This window comes from Gavialis gangeticus, unplaced genomic scaffold (genome assembly GCF_001723915.1).
Source record: "Gavialis gangeticus isolate Ggan-Ray unplaced genomic scaffold, GavGan_comp1, whole genome shotgun sequence".
Taxonomy (NCBI): Eukaryota; Metazoa; Chordata; order Crocodylia; family Gavialidae; genus Gavialis; species Gavialis gangeticus.
Window position 1 is genome coordinate 5342071 of NW_017729009.1, and position 12840 is coordinate 5354910.

Here is a 12840-nt window from a genome sequence, read left to right on the forward strand (position 1 = left end):
CAGTAGTGGAAGCTACCTCCTCTTCTCTCCTCCCCTGCCCCCCACGAGCTGTGGCTCTGGACCCCTTGCCCCACCTAAGCAGTGCCTGCCCCTGCCCCCTCCCTCATCGTGGGGGGTGTGGATCTGCCCCCCCATGCCCCTTCCCTCCCCCATCTCCTTCCACCACACCAGACTGACCAGTTGGAGGCAGCTCTCCACACTGCCGGCTCTGCTTTTTGCTGCTTGAGTGCTGTGCTGCGGTTGCGCACAACATGGGCGCTTATCGGCCAAATTATCGGCTCCATCAGGCTGATATTTGATGCAGCCAGTTTTCTTTATATCTGTACGAATCCAATATCAGACTGATGTATTGGTTGCACCTCTATCATTTTCTCAACCTTGAATGAATTAACTCAACTAAAGAAAATATGGGTTCTACATTGGTCAGCTGGACTGAAACAATAAAAGCAACAACACACTGAAAGTACTTCTGTTTGGCAGAATTTAAACACCAGCAATTGTTTCACTACAAAGACAGAAAATAATTCAGCCCTTGTAACTGCTAGTGGTGAAGATGGAGTTGGTGTCCCCACTCTGAATCTGCATATAATTAAAAATTAATCACCTTATCTCATTAAAATGTGAGGAAGACTCATCATCAGTGTAACATATTTAAATAATTGCTATGTATTAGAACATTTAAGCACTAGTGAAGTTGTTGCAATTTCAAAACTAATTTAAAACAAGTTTTTTGGAGGGTTTTTTTGTTTGTTTTCATGTATTGAATTCAAACTAAACACACAGGCTTGTTCTTAACATTTATTTATATCCAACTGTGGACAGGTAATTGCAGAAGGGGCATGGGATAACTAGTTTTGAGGGTAAAATGCTAATAACGGATAGTTACTCTGAAATACTGTGGTGTAACAATGTTCAGTTGAAAACTGAGGGGAAAAATTTGGACTGAACATCTGATAAAACTTACTAATGCTGTAACCTGGTTTGCTGTTATCACTACATTATCACCTTGACAGGAAAAAGCAGTAAAAGCGACACTAGAACGGTTCTTAAGCCATGGTTTACCAGTGGCCTGCAAAAAGGTGACTGGTATATGGCTCCTCTACATTACAGGTTTGCTGCTGCCATAGTTACGCCAGGAGAGTCCCCAGTAGAGATGTAGTGTATATGTCCAGAGGAAGCGATGACCCTTCCATTTTTAAGTATTTCATAATTCTTCCTGAATTTGCTCACAGCTGCTTTTATTACAGTGATTTGTGCTTTCTACATGCAGATTTATAACTGGGTTTACTTCTAGTGAGTTATGTTGTTTCTAGACAGTCATTTCAACCTTTTTTCAGCGTACTGGTTGCCTCTGGTTTTTGTGTTTTTTCTTATGTGATTTCTCTGCTTTCAGCATTATATGGTAACTTGTCAACAATCAGGCATCCTGATGATGAAAACAGAAGCCAAGGATGGAGAAGAGGAAAGTCTGCAGACGGCTTTTAAAAAGCTAAGAGTTGACACAGCAAGGTGAGTATACAGCAGAGTGCTAATGGGGCTGTACAGCTGGAGGACTGCTGGAGAGCTACTCTATAAATAAGTTCTGGGTGAGCTGAGGTAGATGCTGAATGATTTTGTAGTACAAGCCTTAAGTCTAGTTTGACAATCTAAAATTGGGGAGAGGGTTATTTTTAAGCAGGTTTTCATGGTTTAGAGAATTAATGGTATACTTTGTATCTATGTTTTTAATGCAATACCAGATGGGCTACCAGTGATCAAGAGCTCTAGCATTTGGTTTCTCATGTGAAGTGACTGGTTTGCCTCCAATTGCCAGAAGGCATGACCACAACACTGGACTACTAGCACTGTAATTAGTCTATACTGGCAGTGCCAGTTATGCAGCCACTCATGGTGATGGATTCCTATCTCATTCCTAGAAATGAGTGATTTATTTTTCATGTCAGTACCGGGGCTCTTGTTATGGTGACATGGGAACACGACCATGGTACTCTGCTCTCTGGGGCAGTATTTGCAAACCTTTGTTTTGAACAGAATACATTGAAATGGAAGGTGTTGTGCATAGGACTCCTTGTTACCTGTAAGATGCGTAAAATGGTATTTACTGTACTACCTAATGCTCTACCAGAGCAAAAGGAGTTACCTTCTCCTCTGGTTTTAATGGGACACCCCTCTACTACTTGATTGACCTTTGTATCCAGACTTTACTCAGGCCTGGTCAGCTCTAGATTTCACCCTCTGTTACAGCTGTCCAGCCTTCCAGTGTGAGCCCCTGTTGCAGATAGCTTACACCAGGGGTAGGCAACATTTTTTGGCCAGAGTGCTGAAAAACCCCACAATGCCTACCTTGGAAGGTGCTGGAGTGCTGGCTTGCCAGAAAAACCAAATGAGGGCAGGGGGTACATGGCAGGATGCCCTGCTTGTGCCCTCTGCCCCCAGCCCTGCTGCCCCCTAGCCCGGGCTCTGTACCTGTCAGCAGCTACCCAGAACCTGGGCCAGTTGTAAACATCTGCTGCCTCTCCACCCTGGCCCCAGCCCTGGCCCCAGCTGCCTCCCAGCCCTGGCTCCAGGGAGGCATCACATACCGGCAGTGCTCCCTGCCCTGCTGCCCTTGTCGCTTCTGCAAAGCAGCGTTGGAACCCGGTGCAGCAGGGCACAGCACGGGGTGCAGAAAGCTGCCTGCTCCCAGCTCCCTGCTGCCCTGCCACACTTCCCCTGTACGCATGGGAGCAGCGTAGGCAGCAGTGCAGATTTGTTCCTCTCACTGCTGCCCCTGCCTCCAGGGGAAGTGTGGCAAGGCAGCGGGGAGCCCTGTGCACCCGCTCACTCCCAGTACCCCCCCCAACCCCATGGTACAGGCGGGGGGCAGCGTGCAGCCCAACCCCCTGCTTCATGGCAGGGAACGAGCTGGTGCTGAGCGCGGGGGAAAATTCGATCCTTCCCTGCCCCATGGTCGGCACTCCCTGCTGCAGCTGCTCACAGTCCACGCGGGACTGTCCTGAACAGGCACAGGCAGCCCCGTGTGGGCTGCAAGCAGCTGCAGTGTGGGGTGCCAGGCATGGGGTGGGGGAAAGGCTGCTTTTCACATGCTCAGCACCAGCTTGTAACCCGCCCCCACTGTCAGCCTGGGCCCTGTGCTGGCTCCGGGCTTGCCTGTCAGGGCTGCTGTGCAGCAGCTGCGGCCCCCCCACTAGCTGCGCCAGGCAGTAGTTGCCATCACCACCTCTGGGCTGCCCAGCATGCGAGCTCCAAGTGGGCAGCAGCAGTAAACACTGCCTGGCATGGCAAGCAGGGGGGCTGCGGCTGCTGCCACTGTGGCGCAGTCCCGGTGGGCGAGCCTGGAGCTGGTGCAGGGCCCAGGCTGGCTGTGGGGGCGGGCTACAAGCTGGTGCTGAGCATAGGAAAAGCGGTCCCTTCCCCACCCCGTGCCCGGTGCCCTGCACTGCAGCTGCTTACAGCCTGCATGAGGCTGCCTGTGCTTGCTCAGGACAGCCCCATGTGGGCTGCAAACAGCTACAGCAGGGAGTACCAGCCATGGGGCAGGGGAGGGGTCACTTTTCCCCAGGTTCCTTCCCTGCCTGCAGTCCTTCCCCCCGCCACACTTTACCTGAGGTTCTGGCCCTGGTGCCCGGCGCACCTAAGAAGCTACATGGTCCCAGGTCAAAAGCCTCTGCTGGGGCCTTGTGGCTGTGGGGGTGGGGCCGGGCAGGCCCTGCTGTTGTGGGAGCCCACTGGGCTTCCGCTGGGTCCTACTGCCCCTGGTTCCTGTCATTTTTGACAGGAACCAAAGACAGATAAGTATTAATTTTCTAAGTTTTTTTAGGGGCCCCACAAACCAGATAGATAGCCTATCTGGCCCGCGGGCCATATTTTGTCCACCCTTGAACTACCCAGAGCTGGGGTCCACTGCAGCTGGAAGGCTGCAAATAATTGCTGCCTCCCCAGCCTCAATGCGTACCGAGGAAAATGGCCTCGTGTGCCATGCTTGGCACGCGTGCCGGGGGTAACTGACCCCTGGCTTACACCAATGTAGTGTAACTTATGCTAACACAAACTACACTTGTTGAAAACAGGCTGATCTGCCCTTGTGTAAATAATGCTGCAGAGCATTTGTGCATGTTGTGTGTTTGCACTGGTGATTGAAATAAAGGAGTAGACAAGGCTTCAGTTGTTTTCAAGCTGGTTAGGTGAGTCAGGAAACCTCCCAGAGCCTTTCAGTCCTGTATCAGTACAGTTTACTGGGATCATTAAAAATCTGACATCCTACTTCCTCTGCCCAGGACCCTCTCTTTAGAATGCTTTACTTTTTTTGATATGATGGTTCTTCAGAGCAAGGATGGTTTTTCTCACACTCAGCCTTCATTTGAGTGGTCTCTGCTGATGATTGTTAGATCAGGAATTTCCTTAGTTCTAATATATTGGCCTCTCTTAAATAACCACTGACTCTCACCTAGGACAAGGGGGTATGGATTGAATTTCACTTTACAGAAAATTGCCTCCCCCAGCATAAACAATATAGTGCAAAATGATTCATTGGGTAACTGAAACCAATGTATCAAGACTCAGCATAGAAGTACCCTCTGGACTAATACAGCTGTCTGAAAATGGAGGTTTTGGATGGATTTGTAGTATCCTGCCTTAACACATGGAAACACAGTAAGCAAATGAACATACTGCACACGTTGAGCAGTTTTATTCCAACAATATCTATATTTGCTCTAACAAATTAATATATTAAAAATTGGAAGTTGTCACAGCTCTCTTCAGTATGATGAAATGTTTCAGTGCCTATAACTTCAAGCGCCTGGCAAATAATTAATGAGACCTGAAAGTAAAGATTCTTAGAACATAGTGATTTTGAGGTAAAATACTTCCAATCTGAATTGTCATCCTGACTGTAACGCTGATTCTGTGTATTCCCTTCTCTGACTCATTTCTGCTCTCCATGCTCATTTTATTTTCTGTCTAGAAATATGGGCTTTGTCTTCATTTTAAAGTACTTAAGAGTAAATTTTTGTAAGTAACAGTGGCTTTCAAACTAATCTGCACAAAGAGTCTTCCAGTGTTGGAGTGTGGTAAAATGTGTCTAGCATTTTTATTTTGTGTGTGTTAGGAGAAGCCTAAAACAGCAAAGGATAAGACCACTTTGGTAAGCTTGGAATAGCTGTGACTCAGTCCTGGTAAAAACATGACTGAATAGTATTTGGACTTTCCACAAAAGTCCCATGTAATGAAACCAAAGTGCAAAGATGATCTGTAGATTGGATACTGAAAAACTGTAGGGAACCGAGCTGTGATGAACACTGGAGTGGAAGGAATGAATCATACTTGTGACTAAGGGAAATGAGGTTATTGTATCATAAATTCCTATTAGTCTCATGTCATGACAGTGGCTCAGAGCTGTCTTGTTTGTCAAGTGAGCTGAATATTTTAGCCTGATGTTATGTAATCTCTTCCTGAAAACAGAGTGAGCATGGATCCTATTGGCTGAGCTTTTTTTTCTTCTGGTTAAGCTTTACTGATGCCTAGGGGTGCACCAATGTAGACTTTTGGGGCCAATACCAATGGCCAGTTTTTAAGGAGGCATATCAGCCAATGCCAGTCCAATTTCCGATATAGAATGGAGACCTGCATGCATCTAGTAAGTCTGTTGTGGTGGAAGGGGAGTGGAGAAAGAAGGGGCGTGGGGGAAGCAGATCAAGGCCCCCATGGTGAGGGAGGAAGTGGGGCTAGGGCAGGCATTGCCCAGCCGGGGCTGGGCATGGGATGGAGCCATGTCCAGGGGGCATGGGGAGGGTAGGGCAGCTCCCACTTCTGCACGGGGGTGGGGTGTGCATATGCGCCCTGGATCTGTGCTGGGCAGGCTGCCACTGGGGGTGGGGGGGAGGGGCTGGGCTGGGCTTGGGGTGGGCGGTGGCGGCACTGGGTGGGGGCTACAGGGAGGTGGCTGCAGGCACCTCAAAATTTGCCATAGCCCCCCTCTCCAGCCCCCACTCCCAGCACCAGCACCGTCCACCCTGAGCACAACTTGGCCCAGCCCCCGCTATGAAGAACCCAGCACAGTCCCGGCCCCAGCCCACAGCTGCAGCCTGCCCCACACAGGTCCAGGGGGCACTCCTCCCTCTTCCCCCCCACCCAGTGCCCTCCCCCCTGCACTCCCCAGACAAGCCGTGGCTCCATCCCACACCTGTCTCACACCGGCTGGGCAGCAGCTGCTGTCCCAGCCCCACTCCCTTAATCATCGTGGGGGCCTTGATCCGGTTCTCCCCCTCACACCCCTTCCCCTTCTACCACAACTTACCAGCTGCACTTAGCTGGGATGTGCTTCTCACCACCTATGTGCTGCACTGCAGCTGCATGCATGCACAGGCCATTTATGTATCAGCCACATTATCAGCCACATCGGGCCAATTTCCGATACAGCCTATTTTCTTTACAGTGGTGCTGATCTAATGTTGGACCAATGTATTGGTGCACCTCTGTTGATACCCCACTGACTGCCCAAGGTCTGTCCTCTAGCCCTTCTGCTTTAGTGTGACATTTTATCTCCTTGTCTTTAAACTGCAACTCAGCCCCAGCTCTTTGCTGCCTTTAACTAAGGAATGACTGATTTTCTTCATATTATACCACTAATAGACCGCACATCACGCTCCCCTTGGTGTTCTCTGCTGTGTCTTTTACGGAAGGGTGTACAAATGGTTTCTTTAGCTGCTGAAAGTGTGCACGCACTTTCCCAACCTGACTTTTTCAGAACAAAGGGACTTCCTAGGAGATTGCAGACATGGGCCTAAACTTTCAAATTTGCAAGTCTAATTTGCGCATATCTGCTGAGTAACTATGTACACAATAGTAGTAATTAAGTGTGTTCAGCTTTGAAAATGTGGGTCTGAGAGCTAAGTAAATCTTCCAGGGCCCTGAGATTGTAATATGCTATCACTCCGTAGCTCCTTTGGCCACGTTTGTAATGCTGCAAAGAGTTTCTTGTAGTTGGTTCTCCCCCTGGACACAGATACTAGTACTGTATTTCTAGTTAAATATTCCTTAGATATAAATAGGTTTTGTTTATGTAAAGGAAAGACTTTTTTTTTTATCTGTCCATCTGAAAAAATGGTATTTTCTTCAGAGTCTGTTTCTCTGGGAAAATTATAATAGTTGTGGCCAAAAGCTGGATGCCAAACAGCAGCCACTTCAGTTACTTTTTTAAATCAGTTTTCAGTAAGTGAGAGAATGATGTTTAGTATTTAATCACACTTCAAAGAAACCTGCATATAAAATCTTCCCATAGCCCCCACTATGGTGGCCAAATCTCTGAATCGACCCAGAGGACCCTTTAATCCAGGGGTAAGCAAAATGCGGCCTGCAGGCCAGATGCAGCCTGTCAAGCCATTCTATCTGGCCTGCGGGGCCCCTAAAAATATAGAAAATTAATATTTATCTGCCCCTAGCTGCCTGTCATGTGGCCCTCGATGGCTTCCAAAACTCGGTAAGCGGCCCTCCACCCAAAATAATTGTCTGCTCCTGCTTTAATATCTCTGAATTGATTTGGAAAGATTCGGTGATTTGGACAGGCACAGCTTTAAATGGATTTTTTACATACCTCTAGGTAGCAAGCAACTCATCAGTGCTGCAGTGCTGGGGCGCATGGAGTGTCCCACAGAAGTGTGGGGGGATCCCCAGCGTGCTCGGCATGCGCCCCAGCATCGCAGCTTTCACAAGCCACGCTGGTACCTTGAGGTATGTAGAAAAAACCTTTAAAGCTGTGTCTATGTCCAGATCTCTGATTCTCCAAATCAGCATCGAATCTTCAGATTCAGCTGAATCAAACCAGGGACAGCGATCCGAATCAACAAATCAAATCACTGTCCCTGATTTGGGCCAAATCCAAATTGAATAGGGCTCACTTTGCACACCTCTATTGAACATTATGTGGCTTGAGTAGTGAAAAGATGTGTGAGAGGGGAAAATGTTACTACAGTACAAATGTTACTACAGAACAATGGTACAAGTATTTGATTATTTAATTTATATATGTTCACCACAGAATTTTAACCTATTAAGACTTAGAACACTTGTATTTTCCCCGTTTTTAATGGTTCAGTGGTCAAGGGGGGTTGAAAGAATGACTTCTAAGAGATCCTCTGCAAGCAGTTTGCTTCAGGCAGTACTGTTTACATAAAATGAGCAAGTTTTGGGAAAGGAGATTCAAAACTTCTCCAGTCTATCTTGACATAATTCAAAAAATGAGAAAAAAGAACATAATTCATGGGACTATTATACATTCTTTTTCAGCTCTATTGCTGCCCTTTCTGTGAAGGGTGAAGGGACAAGTACAAGAGCATTGGTTAGAACAACTACTGATGAAAGCAAACCCAAGACCACATGTGCCTCTAAAGAAACTTGGCATGGGTAAGAGCAACCTGTGATTGACAAGACTTGGAAATGTGAACACACTGGGCTGAAATCTAGTACCTGATTCTGTTGCTGATTTAGGATCCTCAGCACATTTGTTTGCAAAATGTTTTGCATTTTTCCATTTCTCTTTTTAAATTACTGGATTTCCTTGCCCAGCCCTTGTCACTGATATTGTTTCTAAAGCTACAAAGTTCAAGTGAAACATTTCTGTGTCATCTGTGAAGCTCTAAACTCTTCAGCCACACCTGGGTTGAAATGAAGTATACATGTATCCAATAAGCTGCTACTGTGGCATGTGTCACTTTAAACCATGAATGCCATTACATAATCACTCAGCATCCTGTCTATATCAGTGTTCTGTCTCTGAGTCCCTTGCCTCTGTTTCCCTAATGTTTTGTGTGTATTTCATGCTTTACATTTTCAAATGATAGCTAAAGTATTAGTTTATCCTTCTTCCATTCTTGATTTGCTGTTATTTCTGTGCTGCTCTTATGCTAGCATGAAAGACAACTTTTCTTAAATACCCTTTTTACCTCCTACATTCCTTCTTAAAAAATCCTATTCATTCATTCATTTAGCAGCCTGTCCTAATTCACAGAAGTGGAAGAGTACTTGCAACTGGCAACTGAATAAAACTCCCTTGTGTATTTTCTACTGTTAGGTCTATGAGGAAACCTTCAAGAGGAGCAGTGAGAACCCAGCGCCGCAGGCGTTCCAAGTCTCCGATTCTTCCTCCTAAGTTTATTCACTGCAGTACCAAACCACCTTCCACATGCAGCCAGTTAGTATGCAAGAGCCCAGCTGACCCTCTGGACAAAGCAAAGGAAATCTGTGTAAAGGAACAATCCAGTACTCATGTCGATGATGCTGGCCCCAAAGGAGTTGGTACCGAGTCTTTGGCTTTTGTTACAGAGCAAGTGCCAGAAAACAAAGTGAATAATTCTCCTACTGCCATTTCTCTAACAGTCAAAGCAAGTTTAAAGACCACAGATCTTTCTGACTTTCAGTCTGTGTCCAAGCAAAACATGAGCAAGCCATGTGCATGCATGGACAAGATCTGCCAGTGTAGGCGGTGGCAAGACATGGAAGTGTACAAATTCTCCGGCTTGCAGAACGCTCTCCCACTGCCACCTGAGAGAAGAACAGTCACTGAGGACCACTCTCAGCCTTTGGCATCCCGAACTCCTTCAAGCTCTCCACGATCTTGCTCTGAGCAAGCCAGGGCCTATGTGGATGATGTGACTATTGAAGATCTTTCAGGATACTTGGAATATTACTTGTATATTCCAAAGAAAATGTCTCACATGGCAGAGATGATGTACACCTGACTGCAATGGGCATTTAATACTGAAGAGGGTTTTGGTTGAAATCGATCTTTGGTCACTCTCCACATAAGCAACTCACTCTCTGCTCGCTGTGCTTGCAATAAAAACACTTCTTAGCATCTCAGCTAACTTGTGTTATTGACATGAGACAACTTAATTTCAAAATGATACAATTGAGACCCCAGTGAGTTTGGTTAGGGGGTGTCCTCTCATATTTGTTTAAGGTATGGTGAATTTGGGAAGCTGTGTGGTAATTAAAGATAATACTTTAAAGAAGAAAAAAGCAGTTGGGATTCACTGCAGAGAACCCTATGTGATCAAGCTTCTCCATTTGAGGAGTCTGATGCAGTTTCTCATCTGAAGTCATTTTTTTACACTGGGTTGCAACTCAGTCTGTGGTGGATTCAAGAGTAGGGTCTTGCCGGTAGGCTGGTCCATCCTGTCTCACCAGATTACAAGAGCTTTTTAAATGTAGGGCTTCTGTCCCACTCTTCCTCATCCTCTTTCTACCTCTTGCTCTAGCCACTGTGGATACCTGCATTTGTGTTCTGGAGGGGGGCAACATTTTTGATGTTTGCTTGAAGAAACGCTTTGTTTCTTTCTGTTCTCCTCCTCTCTCCCTGCAGTTCCTCATCTTCCAGGCTAGTATGTTATCAAGTACTGGTGTGTAACATTGGAAGTGATACTAATGGACCAGGCTACCAAATCCAAAGCATAAAGAATGTAAAGGAAACTGTAGAGCTGGCTATTAAGGAATGTGATTTCCAGTAGATTGTGCATATTTGCCTACAGCAGGAGAAATAGATGGCTCTATCTTGAATGGTGTTTCCACATTATGTTAATAACCAAAAAAAAAAAAGCAATGGGTTGATTCTCCTGTGCAAAATACTGCTTTAAAAGAAGTAGCTAAAAGCCAGAGACAGCATTTTTCAAGTTCTCTAATATGCTTTGGAGTGTACCCGTTCAGCCTGTTACACTTTAAACACCTCTATTTTTCCTGCTTCCTACTGTTGAGTTCTTAGTATGAATTGAGATGTAACATGTTCAGGCTTCCACTTGCATGTGAGTGAGTTGCAGAGCAGGGGACAGCTTGAGACTTTCCATTGTCTGTAGTCTTTTCCTCCCTTTTACTAAACTATGGGTGCATCTACGTGTTCATTAATGTGCTGTAATTATGGAACATTTTTAGTACCTGTAATAACAGGTTCTAAATGTGCTGTTAACAGGTGCTACTGCACATTAGTGCAGATGAATGCTTTTTTGTGATGCTTAATGCCCATTGGACTAATCTGTGCATTAGCACACTTCTTGCCAGCCACACTGATGCTCAGTAGAATTAGTTCAGTGGGCATTAAATGTCTCATAAATGTAACCTATGAGTAGTGTCTTGCCCCAGGGGCAGTGTTGGAGTCTGTGGTCTCCTCTACATCTTTCTTGCAGAAGGGAGAAAGTGTAGCTACAGGTCTGAAGTACTGCCCTGAATGGCATGTTTAGCTAGGGAATATGGTATCAGCTATTTCTAATAATGATTTGCAGGCAGGAAGTGAGTTCTGTGATATCACTTGCTAGTGTCCTTACTGGCTCGTGGCTATGTACTTACGGTTCTCCCATGCCTAGTGGGAGAGATGAGATGAGAATTTGTGGAAAATATTTCCCTGCTTAGTTTTGCACCTCTAGTTTATTATGATATCAGCCTGTCCTAGATCTGTATCTGGATGACAAAATAGTGGCTGTTTATTGGAAAACTGTTAGGAGAGTGAAGTGATCTCTCAATTAAGGCAAAATCAGTGACGTCAAACTAAACTTGCATTTCTTCTGTCAGGAGCCCCAAAGAGGCAACTGGCTTCTTTCGTCAGTATGTGTCTGGAGTCCACTGTCTCTTGAATTTTCCTACACTTAGGTAGCTAAGGGTCTGCCAGATGTATTTAAATTTGCAGTGAGTCCTTTTCCTTGTGTGAGTGGCTATCTGTTGCTGGAAAAGAGCTAGACTTTAAGATGTGGAATCTAATTTTATTTGCCATTTTTTTCCCTCATTCCTTGGACTCTTTCAGTATATTTGCCAGTACCAGCTCATCAAAGCATTGCACATCTCCAGTTTGTACAGTAGGTGTTGCATCCCAGGGACAGGATCAATACTTGCTTGGGGGAGAAGGAGAAGGAACATTTATTCCTCTCTTTGCTAGTTCCATACTTAGGGATAAGGATTTAGATTTTCATAGATTTCATAGACATTAGGGCTGGAAGGGACCTTGGAAGATCATTTAGTCCATCCCTCTGCCCCAGGGGTAGGAAGGCAGTAGGGATCATAGGATCCCAGCAAGATAAACATCCAGATGTCTTTTGAAAGCGTCCAGAGTAGGTGCTTGAACCACTTCCGGCGGCAGTCTATTCCAGACCTTGGGGGCTCGGACAGTAAAGAAGTTCTTCCTTGTGTCCAGCTTGAAACAGTCACGGAGGAATTTGTGACCGTTTGACATTGTCATCCCTTGTTCACAATGTGGAATGCAGTTTGGAGGACCATCCACAGTTGTACAGTACTTTGTGTAGTGCAAGATTCCCTCTTCATAGAATATGGTGCCACATCCACTAGGAACCCTAAGGAAAGCAATATTAATATGGTGTAAATGATTACTGATTTGAGAAGAGGAAGTCCACGTGCTAATCTATGCAGACACTACCTCTCTGTAGCCACTAGATGTCACCCTTATTCCATGTCTATGACCAAATTGCACTGCTAGCTAACTGATACTTAAATCTGCTTTCAAAGTTGCTGGTGCCGGCACAAAGGCCATGACCAGGTGTTTGAGTACCAGAGTTTTTAATATACATGTAATAAATGGGGTGTGTACCAAAAGTCTGCAGGTTATGGTTCAGTCAGGAAGCAACTATGCAACTTTGCCAACGCAGGCTAAGCCCTGTTGCAAGTGCCAGCATGTATATGTAATTCAACTAAATCCTTAGGACCTGAATTCATTGAACTCGTTGTTAACACTACTGTGTTCCACAGAGAACCTGTAGTTGGAACCATCTGGTGATGTAAATAATTAAAAAATCCTGAACCCAGCCTATTTGAGACAGTGATACCATGTTTTGAGTGGGAAAACCA

At 45.7% G+C, this 12840-nt stretch overlaps 1 protein-coding gene across 2 annotated transcripts in view; it reads left to right on the forward strand.

Moving 5' to 3' along the window:
* The window catches only part of LOC109292432 (oxidative stress-responsive serine-rich protein 1-like), a 19314-nt gene extending 9456 nt beyond the window's left edge, over window positions 1–9858 (forward strand). For both annotated transcript variants that reach the window (XM_019509843.1, XM_019509842.1), the window contains exons 2-4: window positions 1394–1509; window positions 8287–8403; window positions 9071–9858. In XM_019509843.1, coding sequence (XP_019365388.1) covers window positions 1400–1509; window positions 8287–8403; window positions 9071–9737 — 894 coding nt within the window. In that variant the 5' untranslated portion in view covers window positions 1394–1399 and the 3' untranslated portion in view covers window positions 9738–9858. The remainder of the gene's footprint in view (window positions 1–1393; window positions 1510–8286; window positions 8404–9070) is intronic.
* Window positions 9859–12840: the final 2982 nt, after the last annotated feature.